This window comes from Drosophila arizonae, chromosome X (assembly GCF_054131065.1).
Source record: "Drosophila arizonae isolate 15081-1271.41 chromosome X, UAZ_ARI_1.0, whole genome shotgun sequence".
Lineage (NCBI taxonomy): Eukaryota > Metazoa > Arthropoda > Insecta > Diptera > Drosophilidae > Drosophila > Drosophila arizonae.
Window position 1 is genome coordinate 4,093,992 of NC_142927.1, and position 26,908 is coordinate 4,120,899.

At 39.3% G+C, this 26,908-nt stretch overlaps 5 protein-coding genes across 12 annotated transcripts; 2 read left to right on the forward strand and 3 right to left on the reverse strand.

Moving 5' to 3' along the window:
• Positions 1-398: 398 nt before the first annotated feature.
• Positions 399-12,054, reverse strand: zyd (sodium/potassium/calcium exchanger zydeco). Of its 5 annotated transcripts, none has more exons than XM_089475579.1 (9): positions 11,961-12,035; positions 10,870-11,188; positions 4,528-4,701; positions 4,272-4,459; positions 4,020-4,206; positions 3,018-3,098; positions 2,373-2,924; positions 1,263-1,364; positions 399-1,139 (listed from the first exon to the last, which is right to left on the reverse strand). In XM_089475579.1, exons 2-9 carry the CDS (start codon positions 10,901-10,903, stop codon positions 802-804), a joined length of 1,656 nt encoding a protein of 551 aa, XP_089331705.1. In that variant the 5' UTR covers positions 10,904-11,188; positions 11,961-12,035; the 3' UTR covers positions 399-801. The 5 variants fall into 5 exon arrangements, with proteins under 5 accessions (XP_089331705.1, XP_017871038.1, XP_017871039.1 ...); XM_018015549.2 differs by having other exon boundaries at positions 10,870-11,271; positions 11,961-12,029; XM_018015550.2 differs by lacking the exons at positions 10,870-11,188; positions 11,961-12,035 and adding an exon at positions 5,696-5,893.
• A 3,998-nt stretch (positions 12,055-16,052) lies between these two features.
• Positions 16,053-18,150, reverse strand: Coa7 (Cytochrome c oxidase assembly factor 7). Its single transcript, XM_018015560.2, has 3 exons — positions 18,009-18,150; positions 17,486-17,775; positions 16,053-17,410 (listed from the first exon to the last, which is right to left on the reverse strand). The coding sequence occupies exons 1-3, from the start codon at positions 18,106-18,108 to the stop codon at positions 17,033-17,035; spliced, it is 768 nt and encodes a 255-aa protein (XP_017871049.1). The 5' UTR covers positions 18,109-18,150; the 3' UTR covers positions 16,053-17,032.
• Positions 18,151-18,314: 164 nt separating this feature from the next.
• pie (pineapple eye) lies at positions 18,315-19,999 on the forward strand. Its single transcript, XM_018015553.2, has 2 exons — positions 18,315-18,515; positions 18,572-19,999. The coding sequence occupies exons 1-2, from the start codon at positions 18,321-18,323 to the stop codon at positions 19,922-19,924; spliced, it is 1,548 nt and encodes a 515-aa protein (XP_017871042.1). The 5' UTR covers positions 18,315-18,320; the 3' UTR covers positions 19,925-19,999.
• Sirt4 (NAD-dependent protein deacylase sirtuin-4) lies at positions 19,950-21,328 on the reverse strand. Its single transcript, XM_018015557.2, has 2 exons — positions 20,916-21,328; positions 19,950-20,762 (listed from the first exon to the last, which is right to left on the reverse strand). The coding sequence occupies exons 1-2, from the start codon at positions 21,076-21,078 to the stop codon at positions 20,014-20,016; spliced, it is 912 nt and encodes a 303-aa protein (XP_017871046.1). The 5' UTR covers positions 21,079-21,328; the 3' UTR covers positions 19,950-20,013.
• Positions 21,329-21,386: 58 nt separating this feature from the next.
• Positions 21,387-26,748, forward strand: LOC108619168 (uncharacterized). Of its 4 annotated transcripts, XM_018015544.2 has the most exons (7): positions 21,387-21,520; positions 21,853-21,942; positions 22,021-22,259; positions 22,352-23,567; positions 23,831-24,707; positions 25,509-26,143; positions 26,265-26,748. In XM_018015544.2, the coding sequence occupies exons 2-7, from the start codon at positions 21,880-21,882 to the stop codon at positions 26,358-26,360; spliced, it is 3,126 nt and encodes a 1,041-aa protein (XP_017871033.1). In that variant the 5' UTR covers positions 21,387-21,520; positions 21,853-21,879; the 3' UTR covers positions 26,361-26,748. The 4 variants fall into 4 exon arrangements, with proteins under 4 accessions (XP_017871033.1, XP_089331701.1, XP_089331703.1 ...); XM_089475575.1 differs by lacking the exon at positions 26,265-26,748 and having other exon boundaries at positions 21,451-21,942; positions 25,509-25,589; positions 25,774-26,069; XM_089475577.1 differs by lacking the exon at positions 26,265-26,748 and having other exon boundaries at positions 21,451-21,942; positions 25,509-25,589; positions 25,777-26,069.
• The last annotated feature ends 160 nt before the right edge of the window (positions 26,749-26,908 follow it).

Sequence of the window (26,908 nt, forward strand, 5' to 3'; positions counted from 1 at the left end):
TTACAAGATATTGAAACGTATTCTAGTAGACATTTGGGTAAAAATCGATTTTGATCTATAATAAGCTGGAGCTAAGGAATATTATGTAAGCCGAAGCAAGATAGCGACATATGTATATATATTATTAACCAGCAACTATATATGCATATCTTACTTACGCGCATGTAAGAGTCCAGCTTAAAATCGATTTATATCGATAAGCAAAAAGATTTCATATGCATTACTTTTAACTTGAATATCTGGGAGCTCAGGCGAATTATTCGATTAATATTCCTGTTGAAACCCGATCTTTGTTGTCGATAATAGGCTAATGTTAAAAATATCGAAATACCTATACATTTATCAGTATACATTTATATCAAAAAAGTATGGGAAGTGGAAGAACAAACATGATATCGTTTTCTTTTGTTAAATCTCATATATTAATCATATAAATACATTGTGGAGTTTGTTTTGTTTTGGTTTGGTTTTTTTTTTTTTTGGTTTTGCTTTTGTTTTTGTTCTCATTTCATGTCACTTTGGGGCAAGAGTTTCCTCTACTTTAATAATAATAATAATAAAAAAAAAAAACGTATTACAATAACAGCATAACGTAGTAGCATAAAGGTAACTCAACTATCAAGGTAGATAGAAATAGAACAGGAAATACATATTAATTAATTAATTAAAAGGACTGCACGGCCATCTCCAGTTCCAGCTCCAAATTGCAGTACTAGTTCCAGCTACAGCTCCAGCTCCAGCTCCAGCTCTAGCTTCGGCTTTAGCTCCAGCTCCCACACCAACTCCAACTCCAACTCCAGCTCATGAACGTCCGCATGTTGGCAGATTGACGCGAAAGAACACATTGAGCTCGATGAGCGAGGCAAATACCATGAATACCAAATAGATGACCAGGCACGCGATGCCCACCTTCGTGTCCAGCTTGAACTTGTTCATCGAGAAGGTCAGATAGAGCAGAAAGAGCGTCGAGAGCAGTGTGATGGCCGAGTATTCGAGGCCAGCGGAGTTGATGGCCACGTAGTTCTGGCCGGGCTGTATCGGAAAGAAGACCGCCTTGATCAGCCAGGGCACGCCCAGGCACAGCAGTATATCGAACGTGTTCGAGCCAATCGAATTGCAAATTCCCATCGATCCATGACCTGCAATGACAACCGAATCCAACAAGAATATTCCACATACCACACATCAGCATCTCAAAACACACTCGAAGCCCCATTCTGGGGCCGTCTTTTCAACTCTATGCAGTTAGCCACAACACTCACCGCGCTTGGCCACAATCACGCTGGACACGGCCTCGGGTACACTGGTGCCGGCTGCCAGGAACGTAATGCCCATCACCGAATCGGGTATCTTAAGTGTATCGCCTGATGAGACAAGAAAGACAAGAGAAAAAGTCAATCAAATGAGCAATGATGATGATAATAATAGTAATGCTAATACTACTCATATATCTAAGGCTGAAAATAGCATACTACTTGAATAAACTCTTGGAAATATCGTAACTAAGTATAATCTGTCGAGGCTTGAAGCTCTTGACCGATGGCAAATGTTGAGGGAGCCACTAAAAGAATATTGAGACTTCTAATAGAAGCAACAAAGGCCATTTTACTATAAGGTGACGATGTATGGGTAGATGCTTTAGAATTTGATATGAGGTGGAGAGCGGTTCCATCGCAGCAAATAAGTGCAGAGAGGATAGGTTCGATGTAACAGTCAGTCGGAGACAGCAGAAATATCAGGAATACTCCTCTCTATAAAAGGATATGGAATCTTCAACAAAATTGAGGAGTTGGAGTTATGATAGCAAACCATAATCAAGACTAGAAAAGCACAAGTATTATTAAGTACGGGGGAAGGACAGTGCAAAAAAATCGGACATAACACCGAACTAGACCACTTGATAGTTTCGAAATTGTGTCAGTAGATTAGGGAGACAGAACGAAGGACTTAAAATATAATACTACTTGAATGTATATCGGAAGTCTTGTAATCTAGTATCGCTAAGCTAAAAGTACACAGGAAACGTGTTTAAGTTCCATATAAAACCATGTGATGTAGTGCACCCAAGAAGCACGTAAGACCTTGATGTCAAGAAGAACAAAAAGTTTTCCCAAACTAAAGCCATGTTGTGTTATCTATTGTCCGTTAGTCAGTCCTTCCGTTTCTACTTCTATCTGTCCGTCAAACCGCATTTCTGTATGTACATACATATATCTATAACAGATAGGCCTAAAGAATCATAAATTCTCTAGGAATACCCCTTATCATTGAAACTAAGTTTATGCCATGAACTGTATGATTTCACATTAGAGACTTTTGTAGAATTATGAATTATGAATCAGTTCATGCCATAATGTCGATGATCCACTCACCAATTATGGTTATCATCCACGCAACGAAATACGATAGGGATCCAATCCAGACAATGCACATGATAAACGTAAGCGGAAAGATTTTATTATTCTTGGCCTTTTTGCAATCGGGTATCGCGATGCGGAAGAGCAGGTGGATCGGCCAGATAATGATCCAGGTGAACTGGGCAAAGCAGCTGGTGCCCTTCGGGTATGTCAGCAGCGAGTAGCCCTCCTGTTCGGGCTCCTCGACGGCAGCTGCTGCCGCCGCAACAACTGCCAATTGTGCCTCGGCATCCGCATTGTCCATGATAGCGACGGGTGCAATGGCAGCTCCAGTTCCTGCTCCTGCTCCAGCTCCTGCTCCTGCTCCAGTTCCAGCTGCCCCTACGCCGGTTGCTGCTCCAACTCCTGCGCCAGCTGCTGCAGCTGCACCGCCAGCTCCTGGAGCAGCACCAGAGCCAGCTCCAGCTGCAGCTGCTGTGCCGCTGCTGACCTTGGCCTGATCGTTGTTAAGGCCGCCATTCAGCTGAATGCTGGCCATGTTATGGCAAATGCGATTCTCCACGAGCTCTGCGAAATGCCAAACAAGATTCAATTAGCCTTGAACTCCCCAATATGCCACATTGCAGGGTATTTGTTTGTTTATTTGTGTATTTGCTGTACCTGGTTCCTTCTCATTGCTGTTCTTTGTGTGTATGCTGCAGTTGGAGGAGCGGCTGCGCGAACGCGCCTGCTTAACGCCACCTGTGTGTGAGAGTTGGTACTTCTGTTATGTATTGCTTGAGTGTGTGAGTGTGTGTATATAGGTGCGTGTAGATATGTATAGGTGTATGTGTGTTTCTGTATGTTCTATCTTCTATTCTTATTTCTGCCTATCACTATCTATCTGTCTCTCTCGCTCTGTTTTGATGTAACCTACAATTAGTGCCAAAACCCTATAGTTTGTGTGAAAATTGCATTTTAAAATCTCAGACTCAGCATAAAATATGTTATTCACTTTCATTGAAGTCTATGTTCTATGAAAGTCGATGTTACTGTCAAAAGTTAATGTTAAACTTCTCTTTTCTACTTAAATTTTCATTATATCTACTTTATATTTAATTAGCCTTTGCTTTCAACCAAAGTTACAAATCTTTAGTGCAGCTCAGTCAAATTGATATATAACATTCAGTCCAATCTCAATGTTAAATTTACCCATTCAGCTGAATGTTAATTAAACTCCTGCTAGGAAGCCAAATCTTAGATATATCTCATCATATAGTTGACTTCCATATAAATATTAAGTTCCTGCCTATGTTAATAAAGAATACATATACAATATAGTTGCTGTCAAAAGCTCATGTCAAAGCTGTCATCTAACAAGAAGTTAACTTTGGCTTAGATACAAATTCCTACCAATTGCTCAAGCAACCCGTACAATCTATACTTCAAGCTGCTTTTGTTACATATCCCTAGTTAACATGAGGTTGAAATTGGCTTTCCAAATAGCTCATATCAATGTTCATAAACTATCTCATATAGTCTCTTGTTCACATATAAATATTTGCATATTATCCTGAGACCTTAGCTTTAGTTTAGATAATAAACAGAGTTTTGAATGCTTCTCGTAATGCTCTGGTGTTTTCCTGCAGTGTGTGTGTTTCTGGTTCTCGTTGTTGGACTTACCTTTGGCGCACTTTTGAAAGGATTTATCGAAATACATGACTGCCAAATAGACCGCATAGAGCGATACCAGAATCAATGCTTCATACCATTCGACGCGCTCATCGTGCATCACACAGATGAGAATGGCGACCGTAATGCCATAGGCGATGCTATCTCTCGTTAGAGGCCACCAATCCAACGGTATAGTCTATTGAGATCGTAGATCATGTTAGGCACAAGGATATTCATTCCATTGGAACTTCAGAGTCTTACCATGCCAGCACCGATGCCACAACAGGCGGCCACAGCGAGTATGTTGAATACCGCGGAGCCCACAATGGTGCCCACTCCGATGTCGCCCTCCGTGATAAATGTGCCTATCACATTGACAAAGAGCTCTGGCGCTGATGTGGCCGCGGCCATAAACGTGGCGCCCGCCACATCATTGGACATATTGAGTGCTGAGGGCGATAAAGAGATTTCGATATTGAGTTGAGGCCACTTGAAATTGTCTGAATCTGAAGCTTACCTGCACATATTTTCTCAACAGCTGGCACAAAGTACTCATCACATACTACTGCTAATGCTACAAATAAATATAAACTGGCTATAACATGAAGTACAACAGCACCGGACTGTCTTTGCGCCTCCGTGAATAGATCTCTGGGGAAATCATCAATGGCGGGCTGAGTGCAATTTATATCTGTGAAGAGATGAAGCCGAAAACACAATCAGATTGCAAATGCTTGGAATGCTTTATTGCTTTATCCATTACTCATGAGTCATAATCATTTTTCATTACTGTTCAGTCATAGCCCATTATTATTTATTTGCAATTTATTTTTCTTTATTCATGATTATCTATTGTTATTCATTATTGATCATTTATTACTCATTAGTCATTATCCATTATTAATTATGCAGTTTTTGTTTACTATTGATTATTCGTTGTTCAATATTTATTTTATAATATTAATTATTATCATTCACTATACAAAATTCGTCAATATATCGTTGTTATAATCATCTTTCATCAATTCATTCTCATCAATTCATTCATTTTCCATTATCCATTATTCATTCTACACTCATTATCTTTATCATCAAACATTTTTCTCTTTTTACTATTCATTGTCCATTATTTATCATTCATATTCATTATTATCATCATTATCATTATTATTCATTTTTCATTATCCAGTATTCATCCTTCATTATTCATTGTTTATTGGTTATCTGCAACTTCATTAATATCTTCACTCTCCACTCATAGCTCGAAATATATTGCCTACTTTTGAGCGCTCCATTTTATAATAAATCGTAAATACATATTATGGAACTGAATAAAAAATACAAATTATCGATATCTCCAAAACTCGTATTATTCTTTGTAATGGCACAAAAACAAAAAAAAAACAAAAAAAAAATCAAGAAATAAACTTGAGCATCTATCATCAGACGGCCAACAATTATTAATGATAATACGAAATTGATAGAGTTTTTGTTTACAAATGGGTATTACGAGCATTACGTGCGAATAAGAATAATCGCTTGATTAATTAATGTTAGGTCTATTCAATTTCATGCTCATTTAACACACAGAGTTCACAGATCTTTAAGCATCAATTAAGAGATCAACGTCTGTGTAGAGTTCGTAGTATTTATAGATGATGTTAATAAATAATCGCAATGCGCACATTTCATGTTTACGTTTGTCACTTTAATTATTTCGATATTTCGTGCCGTTTTCGAACATATATATGTCTATTATTATTTTTGTAGTTTTTTAGTCACAATTTCTCGCTTCTTGCTCTCAAGCGCCGGTAAAGAACTAAAACGGCAAAGCAGCAAGAACCACGACAAGACTCTGTCCACAGAGAGATCCCATCTAAGGAATCGACAACAATCAACACTCATAATAAGAAACAAGAAGCCAGCAAGTGCGAGTCCAATCGACTACGCAATACTCGATCATGGAACAGACATATTGTTTAGAATCTCTAAGATATTTTCAATTTAGCTATAAAACTGTGCGATATGTAGATAAATCCAATTTATAATATTCTTTGAAAGTAAAGTTTATTTATTAAGTGAGATAATAGAGATAATGCATATGAGAAAGTAGTATCAGATTTTCAATTTTCAATTGTTGAGGAGAGTATACACACACACATCCTATATATACGATATACGATATACGTCTAGGAAATAAGATAGAGAAAATAAGAGAGCTAAAATACCAAAATACCAAAGATTTCTTTGGTTATATATGTAAATATATAACCAAAGAAATCTTTGGTATTTTGGTACTTTCATATATCTATATCTTATCAATATCAAGATAAATGTAATTTCTAAGTTCAATGTCAAATTCAAATTCCCGCAATTGCAACAAATATACTCGCTTGACATTCCATCAGCGTGAGCATAAGACAAGAGCCGAAGTGCTGAATGCTTGATTCGTGTACGATTCGGATAGCGATATCAATTGCGGGTAGCCGACTTCACTTGATAATCGATCAACTGAGCTGAGTTTCAGCTGAGTTGACTTGAGTTGGGTTGAGTCGAGTTCCGTTGGATCGGTGGATAGTCTATTCTATAGCACTATCGAGCAACGGAAACAATAAATACGAGAAGCGCTTTGATCTCTCGATATCAACAAATTGAATAATAAAAAGCGACGCATGTCGGCGCTCTAGAAAACCACACAGACAACAACAAATAGGAGAGAAAACAAAAACAAAAAAAAAAAAAAGACAAAACTTGACCGATAAATTACAAAAAATTATAAAACACAAACAACATTTGGGGCATTACTTAAATTACTTAGTCATACCCGTAGTAGGTACGTAAACAATTCTCTTTCTATCATATTTACGCTACTTTATATCCATGTTATATAGGTTGATAAAAATAAACCATTAAGTTCATATTATAAAATATTATATCTTTTATAATCATTCACAAATGTGAAATGAGTATATTTGGTTTGTGCGATATCCGTTTTTCTGACAATATAAAATTGGGTTGTGAGAAATAAATAATGCATTTTCCGGAACCTCAGATACCAACATTTTGTGACGTTTCATTAAAATTTAAACTAAGTATGATAGAAAAGAACAAACAATATGACATTATATTATCAATTTAATCACTTATAGAATAATTTAAAGAAATTGCTTATACAAATTTAATAATGAATTTATTTAAAACTGTATTCAAATCATTAGCTGCTTAAAAATCTTGTAAAATCTGTAGTTTAGAGGATAGATAAAAAAAAAACTTATTAAATTTGCACAAATGAGCTGGGAAAATAAACTTTATTATCTATATAATAATAACTTTAAAAATTTTTATCTATGTATGAATATATGTTTTTTTTTTTTTTTTTTTTTTTTTTTTTTTTTTTTTTTTTGGACACCTGTCTAAGGCGTCTATAGATAGATATTTTGAGTATACATATTTGTAATTTTTTTTCCATTTCATTTGTAGGGCAATTTGCATAAATTTCGATAAGCAATTGAAGACAATTTTGATACGTAACGTCGGCCAACAGCTCAATAATACTTCTATGCACACAAACAAGCATATATACAACACTAAAAGACAAATGAAGAAGAAGAAGAAAAACAACATTGGAATTTACTAAGCTATATAAGAAGCCAACAATCTGTGACGGTGCCAGCCCAAATGTGGCTGGCACTTGCTGCAGATCCAGAGTATACAACGGCATTACTATTTCTTCTGCATCTTCTGCTTGTAGTTAGTTTTTTAGTGTCTGTCCGTCATCTTATGGGTCAATTGAGCCCGAACACATTTTGTAACCGACGAATCGGCCCGCATAATGCAATAATGTTTAATCAACATTTACAGCAAAGAGAAGTTGTCGCCGGCTGGCGTCGCGTTGGTGTTAATGATAATCAATTTAACATGGATAACAATCAGCGAAATGTTCAATCACAGTTAATTAAGTTCACACTAATTGAATAACAGCCACATTAGCACTACTGAATACCCTATAGGGTATATAGGGCATAGAGTATAGAGTATAGAGTATAGAGTATAGAGTATAGAGTATAGAGTATAGAGTATAGAGTATAGAGTATAGAGTATAGAGTATAGAGTATAGAGTATAGAGTATAGAGTATAGAGTATAGAGTATAGAGTATAGAGTATAGAGTATAGAGTATAGAGTATAGAGTATAGAGTATAGAGTATAGAGTATAGAGTATAGAGTATAGAGTATAGAGTATAGAGTATAGAGTATAGAGTATAGAGTATAGAGTATAGAGTATAGAGTATAGAGTATAGAGTATAGAGTATAGAGTATAGAGTATAGAGTATAGAGTATAGAGTAAAGAGTATAGAGTATAGAGTATAGAGTATAGAGTATCTGTTAAATAATGCTTCCACAGCGATCCACAAACTGTTCGCATTGCCTAACACTGGCCACAGCTGAATATCCTAATATATATTACGTATACACCTCTTTGGAGCAATTGTTCATTGTTTTACAAGAGAGACGGACAAATATTTCACTAAACCCAAAGTCCATTCATATATCTATATATGCATATATATTGTGTATATAAAGGTAGAAAGAGAGACGGAAAGACAGAGAGAGAAAGACGAACATACATTTAAGCTCATATTAGATATTTTGTACATAAATAAGCAAAATCAGCGCCAACAATGCGTTTTAATATGACTTTTGTATATCGTTTAAGTTAAGTTTGAGAGCACCCAACTCATCTCATCCCATCTCATCTCATCGCATCGCATCGCGCCGTATCTCTGAATAAATGTGCCTCGCATGTAGTAAGCTCCTGTCCACGATTTTGTATCTGTATCTGCATATTATCTAAGCAACTGTATCTGTATCTGTATCTGTATCTGTATCTGTATCTGTATCTGTATCTGTATCTGTATCTGTATCTGTATCTGTATCTGTATCTGTATCTGTATCTGTATCTGTATCTGTATCTGTATCTGTATCTGTATCTGTATCTGTATCTGTATCTGTATCTGTATCTGTATCTGTATCTGTATCTGTATCTGTATCTGTATCTGTATCTGTATCTGTATCTGTATCTGTATCTGTATCTGTATCTGTATCTGTATCTGTATCTGTATCTGTATCTGTATCTGTATCTGTATCTGTATCTGTATCTGTATCTGTATCTGTATCTGTATCTGTATCTGTATCTGTATCTGTATCTGTATCTGTATCTGTATCTGTATCTGTATCTGTATCTGTATCTGTATCTGTATCTGTATCTGTATCTGTATCTACAACTATTTTTATCTATAAGTTCAGTTTTGTTCATTAAGAAAGCAACCGGCTAGCTTCTCAGGTTTTTCTCCTCCCGCTTAGCTTTTAAAGGGACTGTTCGAAACTTAAATAACTGTTTATTAAATGTTGCTGCTTGTTAGTAGTAGAATTGATTTAGCTTTAAGCAATGAGACATGACATTTGCAGTTGCGTGTAATTCGAATACATTTTTTAATTTCGTTTTAGTTCTATTTATTTTGTTGTTTATTTTCATGCAACGCTTCAATGCGTTCGAACAATTAACCCATAAAAAAAAATAAATAAATAAATAAAACAATTTGCTGCTGTTTGTACAAATTTGATTTTTTGATTTGATTTGTGCTGCGATTAATTCAGATTAACTTTAAAAATTATGCATTGAAAACTATTAACCAGCTTCATTTCAGTTAGTAAACATTGAAGAAAACCAATTGAAATAACAAAATGTTTTTTTTTTTTAATTTGAAGAAAAACCATTTTTGTTTCAGTTTTGAGTGCTTTCGGGCTCGCTTAATGCGTATGATTAATCGCATTGCGCATACGCCGCATTATACGTTAGCCACATACAAATGAAGTCATCTATAAAAATTAAGTTTTCCGCAACAGCAACAACAACGACAACAAAAAGTAAAAAGAAAACTATACAATAGTCACGGCAGCAACAACAACAACAGTCTTTTGATTTAGTTCTAAATTTTTGTTTGCCTTTTTGTTGGTATTTTTTTGTGCATAGTAAATGTCATTAAGTTTCACTTAATGAGCCAATTTAGACAATTGATCCATATGCTTTAGTTTACGCGAGACACATACATACACACACACATATATATATATATATATATATATATATATATATATATATATATATATATATATATATATATATATATATATATATATATATATATTTATTTATTTATATACATATATATATATATTTATATACATATAAATAGATCATATGCGCTAGTATATGTTCTGTTCAAGCTAAGATATGTGTATATATATGTATGTGTATGTACATAGATGAAGAAACGGCAAAAAACGCGCCGACAAATGTGCAGAAAAAAAACATTTCTAAGCGACGACGACGAACATTTTGAATTACAATATAGTTATATTTTACATATATATATACATATACATATAAGTATATATATATATATGTATGCATGTATGTATGACGTCACTGCACACACACACACACACACACACGCACACTAAATCAACACTAATTGCTTAATTCATTTTGATTTTTTGCCGCATAACAAAAAGGACAAAAAAATGCAGATACATTTATATTAGCACATAATTTTGTATTTTTTGCTTATGGATGTATCCCATTTAATGATTATTTAGTGAATTATTTGTTTTTTCATATTTTTCAACACTTGTTTTATTTTATCCTCCTTTTGAGTGCTTGAATTTGAGAGTTAGCTTTTAGGTTAGTTTTGCCTCGATCTGTTCTTATTTACTTTGATTGTATTTCTTCTTTTTTAAAAATGTATTTGATTTTATCTACTTTATTTGAGATTTTAAGTATGTAATTTGTGCCCGTACCCGTAGTGCTGCTAAGACCCCAAGAGTCTTCCATTGCTGCACGGTGTTGTAGTGGTGATGGACACTCGTAAACTGCGCTGCGGCCGCTATATGAAACGCAATCTCAATCTCAATCTCTGTCGCTTCCACTTCAATGGTGTTGATTTGCCTGCCTGGCTTGGTGGTGTTGGTGGCGTCCCCTCGCGCTGTCTCCGTCTTTGTCTTTGCGTCTCTTCTCAGCGCTTTAGCGGCTGTGCGGCTTAGCCGCACACAGCAACCAGCCACCCACACACATATACGTACACACACACACGCACAGCATGTAGCTGGCTTTAAGCCTCTATATAAACGCGCGTTATTTTCAATTGTCGTGAAGATCTTAGTGAAGGGATGGGTGGGGGCGTCGACAGGGGGCAGCTGGTACTATTTGATCGTATGGGGAGGGGGGAGGTGGCAATTTAAAGCACAAGGCGCGGCGTGGCGCGACACTCAAACACACCCACACACAATTCTGTGTGTGTGTGTTTGCGCGCGCGCGTGTGTGTGTGCGTGTCACTTAATGCATTTCGCGTTGTCGGACCGCGTTTAAGGCAGAAGGCATAAATCAAGGGGCAATCATAAAATAGCCGCCGCCACTGTCAGCCCGCCGTTGCCTTTCTTCCTATTTAGATTCTTCTTCTTTTTCAATTTCGTCTTCGGGTCTCGCTCTTGTTCTTGCGCTCGCTCCTCGCCAGCATTCAGCACAGCTGCGCCTGCGATCTCGCTCACACGCACGCGCCTCGTGACAGTCGCGAATAACGCCTCTCACTTGTCTTTTATCTTTATCACACTTTTGTGCACCGCAAGAACAACAACAGCAACAATGACAATAGGCAAACACAAACAAATACAACACAAACAGAAAAAAAAATTGAAAGAAGAATGTCAATCCCGAATCCCGTTGCTCAGTTGACCGCGCGCATCTTTCACATTTCTTTATGCTCGCTTACGCCTGTGTGTGTATGCATGTATGCATGTTTATATGCAAGAATGTATGAATGATGAATGCTTGGCTGTGTATGTGCGTGTATTTATAGTCTAAACTTTTCGCATTTGGTTTGGCTTCAGTTTACTTTAGTTTAGTTTAGCATTTGGCTTTGGCTTTGGCTTTATTTTATTCTATATTGTCTTGATGCCGCCGACGTTTGACGTTAAACTGATTCGATGTTTCGGATAGCGCTTTAGTCGAAACTGAGCATCGAAAATTTTTCGCCGAGCTTGATTTATTTTTTTTTTTCTTTTTTTCTTTTTTTTTTTTTTTTTTTTTTTTTTTTGTATAGTCACCCATTCGGTCCGTGTCTGTACCTGCTTTATTCAAATACATATGTATGTACCTATGCATATATTAGTGTGTGTCTGTGTGTGCGTGTATGTGCATGCTGCTTACATACATATAGGCAGCTTAACTAGCCTATATAGACTATATACTTGTACTTGTCGCACATATGTGGTTGCATATAAGTACGATTGCATGCTGACCACACACACACACGCATACACATATGCATACATGCATAGTATGCCCGCAGCTCTGTTGTTGTTCTTGTTGTTGTCGTCGACTAGTCTCCAGTTTCCTCACATCGACGCGATTTGACAGCGGCATTTGAACAATTGAACAGCATACAATCCTATGCGGCAAAGGTCATGTCATGGTACAGCGACCAACTAATTATGTTTATTTTCTTTTTTCTCAATAGCTCGTGCCATCAAAGAAAGTTATTTATTGGGCTATTTTGATTTGGGCTTGGCTTGTTTTGAAAAAAAAATGAGAGAGAAAAAAACAACAGTTAGCTAACAGTTACCTAGAATAAACTGTTTAATTGAACTACTTTTAAGTTTTTAATTAGACAAATATTATATTATATTACACATATGAATATATGTATATTACTAAATTTATTATTGATGTTAGTAATGCACTCATAACCTTATGTATGTATATATGTACATATGTATGTATGTATATACATATGTGGGTCTGAAAACTAAAAATTATACTATATCAATATAAACGGTATACCTAGCAACAAAAAAAAAAAAAAACATCTTGACCGAAAAAACTTGTCAGAAATTGTGAGAACATCAAAATATTGAATCTAGCATCGTTTACTTATGCGAATTGTAAGATTACGTGGACGAAAGAACATAAAGATAGATAAGATGAACTAAAAAACAAGTACTAACTTAGCAATCGACTACCACCGACTGCAGAATACCGTATCTTTTCATAATGCAGAATTTGGTTTACTAAATACGACTTCTTATAGATATCTATATAAATCTATCTATAAAAATATGCCCGCTTGCCCCACTGCACAGTGGTCGGTCTTGCATGAAATTAGCGGCCAAAAATACTTCTGCGACTAATATCAAAGCGAAATTTATAGGTTTTTAAAATTATAATAAGAAATAAACAAGAACATTTTCATATATAAACGCCACTACCCCCTACCCGAAATAAATAAATTAAAAATTGTTGATAAGTGAATAGAGATTTGTTATATTATTGAAGTAAATTAACGACAGATTTCAATAGAGTCGAATTATTTTTGCATGGTAACTTTCATTGACCACTGATTAGAGGATCTGAGCTCATAAGTAATCTGTTCAATTTGTAGCTACTCGGAGAAGTTTTCGTGTTGATTGAGGCGAAGCATCTTAAAGTCTATATTCCTTGCCTCAGCAGCTTCTTCAGAGAGCTCACCAATTGAAAGCAATGCATATTTTATAACATCAGAAGCGTGAATTAATATTCTATGCCAGTGCATTAGGAAGGTAATGCCAGGAATAGTTTACTGTTAGCTCGAGTATCTAGCGATAATGCTCTAAATTTGTCCGCATTAATAATGATGATGATGAGGCTTTCAGTAATGTAGCGGCCGATATGTGAGGATACTTAAAAAAAATGTTCTTGCAGTGTTCCCATCATTTTAAGATCTACTTCCACTTGTTGACAATTAAACCCATTTTATTACGAAACTCGCGCCTTTTATTTACCACAGTCCCATTTCGAGTCTATAGGCAACATGAAGAAAATATTTGAAATATCTTATGTAATGGAGACAATCTAAATTCGTACATCTTTTTGCAAAGATTTTTCAATATCATTCATCTCAAACAGAAACGCATATGACGATCAAAACACAAATAATGAAAGCCCAGAAACAAATTAAGCAGGTACATACACCCACATACATAAGGTAGAAAAACAGAAAGGGAGGCGAAAGGCGGCAGCTAAAATTGAGACTACAAACTTAGAAAACATAAAATATAAAAGTTATTTTACAAAATTCACTTAGTTATATAGTCTTAACCTTCTCTTTCAATATTCATAATAATTTATAATAATTAGACACGATTTAATATTAAAATGTAATTTTGTCGTCAGAGACCACTTTTCAGCTTCGTTCACTGCAAAGGCCACGATTTTTATTATTATTATTATATATAAATTTTTTTTGTCTATTTTTTTTTGCTATTTGTAGCGTGTGCAAACGAGATGTAAAAATTAGTGTACAGTGGGTTTAAATGTTATTTTAAGAAATGAAAATAATGCGTAATGTTACAAATTAAAAAAATCAATTTTGCATTTTTGGCCTATGAAATCGACCACTGTGCGCTGCTAGCGAGTATTATACAAAAAAGAGATTGATATAGCAACCGAAATGAGGCGCCTCGACTAACAAATAAAGTTTTCCTCGTCCCTCTCCCCGTGTACAAAGCCAATTCATTCTTATCACATCTCAGCGGATCTTAGTTTGCCTATGCAATATGTGCCCCCATTCATTAAATATTCATTCATCTTATCGGGGAAACATGTCTGAATACTCCAAGAAAAAAAAATGAAGAAAAAAGAAAACAAAAAATTCGTCATCTCCCAAAAAAGGGAAAATTGGAAGAAAAAAATAAGTATACGTAAAATATATTTTGTTACTAGCATACCTCTCCCTCTTTTCCCAGTCTCTGTCTGTCTGGCACATGTGTTTGCAAATATTTATATTACAGTTAATCAAACAGAAATCTTGACAAACAGGACAGCTTAAAAGCTATACAAAAATATGAAATGTGAACAAAAAATTATGCGAGATCATTTTATTTGTTTTACCTTTTTATGCGCTTATCTCGCTCTATTCATGATGAGTGTCTTGAAAGACCTAAGCATTACGTGTCCCATTGGACTTCATCGAAGTTCCATGGGTAAGCAGCAAATGGTTTGATTTCCCAATTGGGCGTACGCAATTCTAATTAGAGAAATCTTTGGCTTTGGCATGCTTATATAGAGTCTGACTGATTGACTGCCCCTCTGAATAGATGAAGCGACAATTGCGTGGTGATTAATAAAACAACTGATTGATTAACTAATTAATGACTTGTTTAGCTGATTAGAGACGGCCCAACTGATTGATTAAGATCATAGCTACATAACTAAGTGAATAATGGGCCGAAATACAGTTTGAATGACCTAATGATAGTTTGACTAATTGAATTCCTGATTGATTTGATTGAATGACTTCTGAATAACTGATTGATTGACTGATCGAATAATTAATTGCTCAAGCGACCGATTAGCTGTTTAAATTCTGAGTGACTGATTGATTGACTGGTTGATTGGCTAACTAATTCATTGACTGATTGACTGATAGACTGCTGATTATTTAACTCATTGTCGGACAGATTTGATCTTCTAACTAATTAATTAACTGACTGACTGAATTTACCGATGAACTAACTTACTGATGACTGATTGATTGATTGAATGATGTCGAATAATCCACTTAATCCACAGTAATAGCTTGACAGATTGAATAATTGAATTACTGATTGACCGATTAATTGAATAATATTAGTATTACAGATTGATTTTGTGAATTGATTGAACTGAACTGATTGATGAACTAACTTATTAATTAGACGATTGATTGATTGAATGATTATTCCAACAATCCATTAATTCAATGACTAGCTGACCGATTGACTGATTTATTAACTGACGGGCTAAATATTAAATGTTTGCATGGATCTCTTCATATGGGTCAGAACCGAGCTTTGTTACGACTTCGTGAATGTGGAAGCAATAGAGAGAGATTTGGACATTCTTTATAGGCCCAAATATAGATACAAATATGTCGTGATCAAAGTTTTTAATCATACTATAGACAAAAGAGCCCATACCTTATATATTTAGGTATGCAACTACATACTTATTAAATAGAACACGCACAGCTGGCACGAAAGCTCTCAAGATGTTCTCTAATTGGCTTTAACTTATACTTTATAGAAATATATGTGTCATATTTTTCGGATGATATATACAATACATATATACAATATATTTATATATATAAATTAATTATTAATTATTAAATTACATGCCTCATTACTGCAATAGTAATCCCATTGGCATTCTCGTTGTTGCACAATTCGAGAGTTTAAGCTTATGACTTATTGGAGTGAATACCTCTGTTCTAATTAGTACTGTCTTTCCAATTGCATTTCCAATTAGACTGTGCCGAATTACTGCTAGAACATTGCTAAATCAATCTAAAGATTGTGGTAAACATTCCCTTTGCAATATAATGTCACTTGAATCTGATTGGAATCGACTGCATAGTTTAAGCTAGTCATATTGAAACGCTTTGATTATATTTCACAGCTCTGATTAGCATTATCATTGCAGTTTTTTATTTGCTTTATATATATGTATATATGAAAGTCATTTGTGTTTGTGCTTGATTTTGGTTTGTTTCTTTGTATTTAATTAAGGTATCAACGGGACTATATAAGGTTCTTGTTTTTTTTTCTTCGTTTTCTCTGGTTTATCGTTTAAACTTTAACAATTAAAACTAGGAATTTTTCAAAACACATGCCGAAAACGCAAATGCCGCTGTCTATATACACGAAAAAACAAAAAATACATATATACCTATATGTATATAGTATATATATATATAACCCACTTAAATTAGTTATAGCAAATCTTTACGAAATCTCAACGGAACAAAATAGGCAAAAAGTAGAGATAATAGAAACAAAAGGATATGAAACTTGACTATACACGCACACAAATATATATACATGTACATAACAATATATATATATCTGTATACATGCGCATGTACATATAGGTAGATATTGATAGGATAAATCAGTTTGGCATGCCGACGCCTTGTTGAAAACTGAGCGTCTCCTGTTGCTTCTTCATCTCCTCCTGCATTTCGAGCGCCAGCTTCTTATATTTCTCCGCCTCCTTCTCGTTCTTCTCGATGCCATCGCCGCGTTTGTACATCTGGCTAAGATTGGCGCACGCATACATGTTACGCAATTCGCACGCCTTGTAGGCGAACTGAAAGGCCTTCTTCATGTCCTTGAGCACAATGTAATCGGTGTCCTTAAGCGTTTTGGCCTGCGCCGCGGTGGACGCATCCTCCGGCTTCTTCTGCACGCCCGAAATATGCATCCCAGATAAATAGAAGCAGGCAGTGGCATTGTTCATGTCACAGCTCTTGGTGAGAAACTGCAAACCCTGCAAATATCAGAGCGGAATCAGATCGAATTAAGAGACGTTAGGGCTGCGGCGGTATAATTGGACCCAACTCACTTTAGGCACATTTCGGTCAATCTCTTTGGGCATGGAGCGTGAGACGAGCAGCAGACCGGAATGCAGACAAGCATCCGAATCGTTCAGATTGCAGCCCTTCTCATAGTACTGATAGGCGACGCGAGGCTCACCTTTGCTGCCGCTCTTACCCTTGCCCAGGAAGCTATAGTTGCCATATTTATAGCAGGACTTGGCATATCCATAGTCGTCACATGTTGATTTGTATACTTTGGATGCCTTCTCGAAATCCTTCTTAATTCCCTCCAAATAATCGCCCAGCAAGTGGCACACTGAAAATATTTGTAAAAACAAATGCATATTTAGATTGTGCAATCAGTTGGAATTTCATCCACAGCTTTAGATTTTCACATATCATTTACAAAGTTGCCGATGTTTTGTTTTGTAATTCAATTACGAATACAAGAAGAAAACCTAGGTTATGTTGTTATTGTTGTTGTTGCTGCTGCTGCTGCTTCTGGTATATTGGCCGCCTGCTGTTGTTGTTGTTGTTGTTGGTATTTACCTTCCGGTTTCTTTTCAGAATAGCAGCCAAAGCGATATTCAACGCCCAGCTTTTCCACATATTCCTTAACGTCAGACTCCTTTTTTAAGTCATACGCCATTGTGTTAGGATTTTCTATGTGTATTTATATAAATAACAGCCAGTTTAGTCAATGCCTCTCTTGATGTTATGTTGGTATCGTCGTCGTCGTCGTCGCCGTCGTCGAATTTTTGTTGTTGCCGTAGTAGCTGCTGACTTTATGTGTGTGTGTTTTAGTGATGTGAGTGAGCTGCTTGTATAAAATATTCAGTCTAACAGTGTTGAGCAGTCAAAATGGGCTTCAATATATCAGTAATCGATAAATGTAATGCTTTGCGTTGCTTCAATCGTGGTTTGAATAAAAATATTAAAAAAATGCGTACATGTGATATATGCAATAAGAACAATGCAAACGAAGAAGAAGACGACGCATTACTTTACGGCGAATGGATGGTCAAACAGAATGTAACCGTGCATTACTATTGTCTGGTAAGTAAAAACCATTTAAATGATTCTTTATGCGCATAGTTTTTTGCCGCCAACAGCTGCTATCTTCGAACTTGCCACAACGCGGCGGCGACTCGAGCGGAATTCTGGGCTTCTTGTTGCGCGACATACGCCAGGAGGCAGTCGCTGCCCAGAAGCGTAAATGCGCCTTCTGCCGCGAGAAGGGCGCCAGCGTGATTTGCTTCAAGTGCCGCATTGTTTTCCACATGATATGCGGCCTGGAAAATCGTTGCGTTTATCAATTCTGTGATGACTTCCGCAGCTACTGCGAGAATTGTGCACCGATGGATGACTACAAGCGGCAGCTGGTGGCCGACCCGCCCAAGTCGGCCCAGTGTGACATCTGCTTCCGCCCGATCTCCCCTTTTCTGCTCCACAATGTCACCTACGGGGATTGTTGCCGCAAGGGCTTCGCCCATCGCACATGCATGCGTCGTTATGCTCTGGCCTCTGGCTACTACTTGCGCTGTCTCTGGTGCCGCTCGAAGACTTTCCATGACAACATACGCCTTCAGTCGGTCTTCGTGCCCGACCGCGATGCCACCTGGGAGCGCCAGCCAAACGCCTACAGCGAGCTACACAACCGTCGCATGCGCTGCGAGCAGGCCATATGCCTGTGCCCAAAGGGCCGCGACTTCAATCGCAACACCTGGATTATTCAACCGTGCATCCTTTGCGCTGCTGTCGGCACCCACTACAAGTGCTATGTAGGCACAATGCGTCTATCGCGTGCCTCCGCCAACGAACCGAACAATTTCAAATGCAACATGTGCGCCGAGGTGGAGGCCAAGCTCCAGCAGCCCAAGCAACAGTTAACAACATCATATGAGTCCATTGACTCTTCATTCTATATGCCTAAGAATTGCAACGAGCTGAGCGTCGCAGCTGACGATGATTCCCCAGTTCTCTCCGAGGACGAGTCCTCGCTGGTCGACGCCACCATCATCACTATTAAGTCCTCGCAACGTCTAAATGTTAGCTGCGAGAAGCTAAATGAATTGGCAGCCAAGGAGTCACAGCAGCTGCAGGAGCCACAGCCCTTGCCTGCACCACCAATTCCCGTTGAGTCAAGCGTCATTGAGTTGCCAGATAGTCAACCCATATCAACTCAGCAGCTGCTGGCCGATTTCCTTAAGCCACCGCTGCCGTTGCGCGAATCCTTTTTCAGCGACGGCTATTTCTATCTTGTTGTTTACGAGTACAATGAAAAGCTAGAAAATCCGTGCGTTGGCAGCTGCACCCTACGCTTTTCCATCGACGATAAGCGTCTTGGCGATTTCTCAGAGGAGACACTGATGCAGCTGCAGCTGGTGGAGACCGACGTTTGGTATCGTGAGAGCGATCGCGGCGTCTACGACAAAATCGATCAATATATCGAAAACAACATGTAGTGCCGTGCCAAAGGGTTCTTCAATGTTTTAAAAAATAATATATATATATTTTTACAGTTTCATGAGCATTACAAATCCGTTGTTTTTCTTTAAGTTGTGGGACGATAGTCGAAGAGCTTGGGCAACACATCGCCGCACTTGGCGGAGATCTTGATGTCAGCCAAGTGGTCGGCCCGCGTCTCTCCAATGTTGACAATGGCCACGGGCAATTTCAGGTCCTTCGTCTGCAGCACTATGCGGTAGCCGGAGAAGACAAGCAGACTGGAGCCGAGCACCAGCAGTCCGTCGCTGGTGTAGATCATCTTGGCAATGGCATCGAGTCGCTCCCTTGGCACACAATCGCCAAAGAATACAATTTCTGGCTTCAGGTTGCCATCGCATTGCGGGCATGTGGGGATTTTAAAGTTTTCAATATATTCGGCTGGGATCTCGACGTCGCCATCGGGCCGTATCATGTCCGGCGCATCGCTGAATGCCGGATTCATCGAGGTGAGTATGTTTTGGAACTCGTGCCGCTCGATACGATAGTCGCAGTCCAAGCACTTGACCACATAGCCGCTGCCATGCAGCTCCACAATGTTCTTGGTGCCTGCCTTGCTATGCAAACGGTCCACGTTCTGGGTGACCACCGCTTGGATGCGCAGCTCGCGCTCAAAGCGCGCCAAAGCATAATGTGTAGCATTCGGTTGGGTCGCTGAGAAATTTGGCCAGCCCACAAAGTTCCGGGCCCAATAACGTTTTCGTACTGCGTCGGATTTCAAGAACTCGCTATGCTGGATGGGTTTGTGATTGGTGCGCGCGTACAGGCCAACGCCAGCGGAACGATAGTCGGGTATGCCTGCCAATAGGGGAAAGGTATATTAATATAATTACAGTGAGAAATCCCTAACTAAGAATTGCGCCCAAGATGTATTAGATAACTCACAGAAGCTTATTGCTATATAACGCTAGTCCGGCTTAATTCGTTTTATAGCAGTTAGCTTACGCTTACCCGATTCTGTTGATATGCCCGCGCCTGTAAGTACCAAAATATTTGGTCTGGACAGCAAGAACTCCTCCAAGCGTTTTATATCATCATTCAAAACGGGCTTGTGCTGCGGCACATATTGCTGTTTAATAACGCTGCGGCATCGTAACACACCACCCAGACGCATTGTATAATAATTAAAATAAATTTCCAAAATAATAAAAATTTAACTTAGCTTTTTATAGCCGCAGCACAGACACAAATATATGTCAGCAGCTGTTAAATGCCAATATCAACTGCCAGGATGTTTATATATCGAATTATTTGATATATTTTCGTTTTTTGCTATATATATGTACTCTATTTCGTTATAAAATCTCGAATGTTTTTATTGTATTTGTGCGTGTTTTTCATTTAATGAAACAGCTGATCGTAGATTTTCGCGAATTATACAGCACTGCAGATGGTCGATTAGCTGTCAACGCACAACGGACTGCATTTGTACATATATCGCACGCGCAAGCGATAACAAGAGCGCTTACACGCTTGTCCATCTCTATGTTCAGCGGCTGCAGTGGTGAAAATTTGAGAGCAGCCTTTTTTACGTGTAGTTTTCTTTAATTGCATATGTATGTACAAAAACTAACAAATTGAAAGACAAAAAACGCGATTCAAGACTAATATACGCGTGTGGTTGGCTTGAACGTACACGCTCTTGTTGTTAGCACTGTGTACACATATTTGCATTTGATCTACGAATATATCGTACACGATTCACGTTCACTCCAACACACCCGTGTGTGTGCCTGTTTCGTGTGCGCGCGTGCATGTGTGCGTGTGTGCTTGTGTGAGTGAGCGAATGTGCTTGCATGTGTGTTGGTGTGTATGAATGTGTCGGCTTTAATTCGCACGCACGCCAACAACAAATACAAAAATACAAAATAATAGTATTTAAAAACAGGAAGGCACAACAAAAGGAACAACCAAAATGTCATATCCACCGCGTGCGCCGATGCCGCCATATATGAATGCATCAATACCACCGCCGCATGTAAGTCGATATAATATTAATTATTCCAAAATGTTGCCGGGAATTGAAAATTTCTTTTTTCACTGCTTGGCATGCTAGCTGATGCCTCCGATACCCCCGCCACGCAGCTATCGCAACTCGGCGACGATCAGCTCACAGCCAACAGTGTATCATCGACCGCCAGAGCCACAGCCTCAGTTCCGTGGACCCGTCATTACTGTCTTTGTGGGCAACATCAGTGAACGCGTCCCGGAATCGTTGCTGAAGCGCATATTGGCCACCTGTGGCGTTGTCATCAATTGGAAGCGTGTCTCCACGTTCGGATTTTGTGAATTCGAGTAAGCTAAAACATTGTCGGGTTCTATGCCATAAACGGTATTTAATTGGTCTACCTCTCTCCCTCTCTCCCTTACGCATCCTTTGTCTGCAGCGGTCCCATTGCGGCGATGAGATCTGTGCGGCTGCTTAGCGAACTGGAGATTGATGGTAAGAAGCTGGTGGCTAAGGTGGATGCTAAGAACAAAGTGCTAATAGAGGATTACAAGGAGAAGGAGTGCAAGAATGGCGAGGGCGGTCCCAATGCCGTGGATGAAAAGACTGAGGACGAGTTTGCCACCAGTCAGATGCACGAACTGCTCGAGGAGCATAAACACGAATTCGAGGGCTTCGATGGCAGCAATCGCGGCGACCTCTATGGCAGCAGCAGCAGCAATCGCAACAAGAAGACGCGACGCGGCGAAGATGACATCAAGATCAAATCCTTGAACGACAACGCGCTCGAGGAAGAGAAACGCAATTTGATCAGCAGTGAGATTGGCAAGTTCCGAAAACGTGCCGAAGCCGACGAGCACCGCAAGGAGCTCGAGAAGGAGAAGGAAAAGGAGAAACAGCTGGCCAGTAAGGAGAAGGAAAAGGAGCGCGAGCGTAAAAAACAACAGCGCGAAACAGAGCGGAAGAACAACAGCAGCGCCGCCAGCGGTGCTACCAGTGCGAGCGCCAGCGCCAGCAAACCCTCTGCGGTGGGCGGCGAAGTGGAGGAAATTGTGGAAATCACTGACAAGGAACAGCCCAGCAAGGATCCAGTCACTCAGCGCAGTCGCAAGGAGTCGGTACTCACCATCGATGAGTCGCCTGCGCGCCTGTCCAAGGATCACAAGGAACGCACCACCAGCACCACTGACGCCCACAAGGAGGGACGACGTCGCGATCGACGCTCCAAGTCGCGCACCAAGGAACGCGATCGTGAACGCGAACGTGAGCGTGATCGTGACCGTGATCGTGAGCGCGAGCGGGAACGCGAAATGATGCGCGAGCGTGAGATGCGTGAGCTGCGCGACAAGGAGCGTGAGCGTGAACGTGAACGGGAGCGTGACCGTGAGCGAGAACGTGAGCGGGAACGTGAACGGGAGCGCGAGCGAGAGCGCATCGAGATGCGTGAGCGGGACAGAGAGCGTGAACGTGAGCGTGAGCGCGAAGAGAAGATCATCAAGCCGGTGCGCGATGCTCGTCGTGAAAAGGAGATGGAGGAGGAGATGCGCGAGCGCAAAAAGGCCGAGAAGAAGGCGCGCGAAAAGGAGGCCGCCTACCAGGAGCGTCTGACCAACTGGGAGATACGCGAGAAGCGCAAAGCCAAGGAGAACGAAAAGGTGAAGAGCGAGACACACTAAGCTTTAGCTGGGGTGAATCCAAATATTATACATAGTAGTAGTAACTCAACTATTATAATTTGGATGTAGGCTCTATTAGGTTTGAAGTAGTCATTATAGTATAAGTCAAGACTATTGGAATAGACTAGGGTATACTATCTTTAAGCGAGAGTCATCAAAGCAAATAGAGAAAGGGTCCATGCAGAATCAGCGCATGTCATTGAAGCATATTAATCTTAACAAATTATCATCAATCATTGCAGTATCGCCTGAAGGAGATGCTGCGTCAGGAGGAGCGCGAAAAGGACGCCAAGCGCTTGAAGGAATTCGTTGAAGACTACGATGACGAACGAGACGATGCACTTTACTATCGAGGCCGTGAGCTGCAGCAACGCTTGGCGGAACGGGTGCGCGAAGCGGATGCCGATTCGAAGGATCGCGAAAAGGAGGCAGACGAACTGACCGAGTTGAAGAACAAAATCTTTAGCGGCGAATATGAGAATCCTTCGCAGGAGTTCGAGAAGGCGCGACGTGAAATCGAAAAACTCTACGAGCCGCGTATTCTGATCAATGTGAATCTGGAGGCGCAGCGACGTGACGCCGAGCCACTGCAGCAGGAGCAACAGGAGCAGCAGCTGAACGCAGAGCGACGCAAGCAACAGCTGAACGAGGATTATGACAGCCGAGACAGCGTGATTGGCGTTGGAGGTGGTGCGGTGGTGCATAAGCCACCGCCATCGGAGGATTCCATATCGACGAACGATGATCGTGCCTCTATGGCCGACACGGCCTCCAATGCCAGCGGCTATTCCCATCTCAAGAACAGCAACAACAACAACATTAGCAACAACAGCAATCCAGCTGGCGGCGGAGGCGGCGACGATAGTGTCAGCCGACAGAATAGCGAGTCCAGGGACTCATTAGCCAACATCCATACGCCCACAATGAATGCCATAGAGAATGACCATCAGACGGTGGCAGCAGCCGCTGCGGCCGCCTCGGCAATGAGCATGCCGCTCATCTCTCTCACCCTCGGCAACAGTCTCAAGAAGAAGGTGATCGAGACAACGGGCGTCTTTACCAACGATGACGACAACGACGAAAACATCAATCCCAAGAAGCGCAAACTGGTGCCTTTAGGTGAGCGAGCGAGAGTGAGAAGGAAGAGAGATAGAGGATAGGATGGAGAAGAATAAAGGAGAGTTATGTAATGGGTTGCTAGATGCCCTGTAGAGAAAGAAAGAAAGAACAAGGAATGTCATAATGGGAGAAAGAAAGAAAGAACAAGGAATGTTAAAATGGGATAGACTTTCGCCATAAACCTTATCAAATTTCCTTTGCTTTTATGCTCCACTTTGTGCAGATAAGACTAGGGATGAAGTAGGACAGCATGTTAATAGATTTGTTAACTTGATAAGATGATCTCAGGTCTAAGAAGAGAGTTATGATACCTAAAAATGAAATAGTATATGCCTATGATATAGTAGCTCTATGTGGAGGTAACTTAACTCCATAGAGAACCCAATGTCAAAGAGTTATTAGTTATATTAGAGTTATATTAGAGAGAATTTCAAGCAGATTGAATTACTTAAATATTGTCAAGTTTAAAATTATATCATATATATAATATAAAAGTTAAGTAATAGTTATGGTTACTCAGCTTATGGCATATATTAGAAAATTTATCCAAAGAGAACATTATATCTGGAACGATTCTAATAAATTCTAATAGAGCTGAAATGATAATAGAGCTATCTATGTTAGGGTAGTCAGTAGATAAGGAATACCAGAGTACTTCCAATCTATATTCGAAATAATATCTATAAATTTCAATTTTCTGCATAGATCTATGTAAATTATATATCCAATGCTCAATTTTCAAAATCAAACCAATTGTGGAACATATTATAATGATATATGTGTTTGGTTTGTCCATTGCAGATTATGATGACAATATAAGCAATAGCACATCATCGATAAGCGCATCACAGACGGCTGCGGAGCGTCAGAGTTCTGCTGTATCAGCGGCGACAGCTGCTGCCGCTGCCGTTAGCCAGAAGATAGCGAATGCAGTTGGAGGCGGGGGCGGTGGTAATGGATCTGGCTCAGCATCCTCCGGGTCAAGTGGCAAGAATAGCAGCAGCCAGCATGGCAAGCATGGCGCCGGCAGCAGCAGCGGCGGTAGCGGCAGTGGCAGCGGCAGCGGCAGCAGCGGTGCCAACAATGCCGGCAGCAAACATCATGGTAAGAATGATGCAGCTGCATCTGCGGGTGGCGCAGATGCCGCCGCGTCAAACACCAAAAAGGATGAGAATGGTGCAAAGGTGCATGATGAAAAACGGCGGCATATAAAAAGCATTATTGACAGGATACCCACACAAAAGGAGGAACTATTTAATTATAAGCTTGACCGCAACGAGATTGACAGCGGTCTAATGGAACGCAAAATACGTCCATGGATCAATAAGAAAATCATCGAATATATCGGTGAGCCGGAGCCAACGTTAGTGGACTTTATATGTTCCAAAGTATTGGCCGGCAGTCCGCCCCAAAGCATATTGGACGATGTCCAAATGGTGAGTATACGCTATATATTGTACAACACAATATCAAATTCTTCACCTTCCAACATTAATAAACAACACACTCTTTCTATCTCCCTCCCTCTCTCTCACTACCACTCATGCTACGCGACAGGTGCTGGACGAGGAGGCTGAAGTGTTTGTGGTGAAAATGTGGCGTTTGCTCATCTACGAACTGGATGCCAAAAAGAGTGGCATCGCTGGCAAGTAGATGACGGACAGATGGCAGCGCATACAACGGAGACGTTGCTATAACTTTAAGTTACATTTGTAATGCCTAGATACTATAAAAAAGAAAAAAAAATACGAAAAAAAAAAAATTAAAACCAAACACTATTATTATAGAAAATGTACATACATAGGGCGTACGTCTGGAATAGTTTCTTTGACGAAACATCGCTTTAGCGTCAACAATTTTGTCACCTCGTGTTTTTAGCGGTAATTACAACAAACGAAAAGAAAACAATTTAAAATTAAATTCATATATTTGTAAATACACTCACAAACACTAAACACCCACTCACACGCAAACACCAATCAAACTGAATGAAAAGAAATTTGAATAACAATCGTGCTCCATGTACATTTCTATCTAAAAAGCGTTTTTTCCTTATCCATTTTTTTTTCTTTTATTTAATTTTTTTAAATTTAATTTAGCGCAAATAGCTTTCTGACTTGAAGAAATTTCTTTATATAAATTTAATAATAAAAAGAGACAGAAAACAAAAACAAACTATGAAAGGGAGCAAGGGGAACAGG

Coding starts and splice junctions, on each gene's coding strand:
- pie (XM_018015553.2), top strand. CDS start 18,321: ATGGGCTTCAATATATCAGTAATCGATAAATGTAATGCTTTGCGTTGC. Junction 18,516..18,571: donor CCGTGCATTACTATTGTCTG/GTAAGTAAAAAC, acceptor TGCCGCCAACAG/CTGCTATCTTCGAACTTGCC.
- zyd (XM_089475579.1), bottom strand. CDS start 10,903: ATGGAAGACTCTTGGGGTCTTAGCAGCACTACGG. Junction 4,702..10,869: donor GGGTCTTAGCAGCACTACGG/GTACGGGCACAA, acceptor ATCTCTTCACAG/ATATAAATTGCACTCAGCCC. Junction 4,460..4,527: donor TGTTGAGAAAATATGTGCAG/GTAAGCTTCAGA, acceptor TATCGCCCTCAG/CACTCAATATGTCCAATGAT.
- Coa7 (XM_018015560.2), bottom strand. CDS start 18,108: ATGGCGTATGACTTAAAAAAGGAGTCTGACGTTAAGGAATATGTGGAA. Junction 17,776..18,008: donor TTCTGAAAAGAAACCGGAAG/GTAAATACCAAC, acceptor AAATATTTTCAG/TGTGCCACTTGCTGGGCGAT. Junction 17,411..17,485: donor TTGACCGAAATGTGCCTAAA/GTGAGTTGGGTC, acceptor TGATATTTGCAG/GGTTTGCAGTTTCTCACCAA.
- Sirt4 (XM_018015557.2), bottom strand. CDS start 21,078: ATGCGTCTGGGTGGTGTGTTACGATGCCGCAGCGTTATTAAACAGCAA. Junction 20,763..20,915: donor GGGCATATCAACAGAATCGG/GTAAGCGTAAGC, acceptor CCCTATTGGCAG/GCATACCCGACTATCGTTCC.
- LOC108619168 (XM_018015544.2), top strand. CDS start 21,880: ATGTCATATCCACCGCGTGCGCCGATGCCGCCATATATGAATGCATCA. Junction 21,943..22,020: donor CATCAATACCACCGCCGCAT/GTAAGTCGATAT, acceptor TTGGCATGCTAG/CTGATGCCTCCGATACCCCC. Junction 23,568..23,830: donor AAGCCAAGGAGAACGAAAAG/GTGAAGAGCGAG, acceptor CAATCATTGCAG/TATCGCCTGAAGGAGATGCT.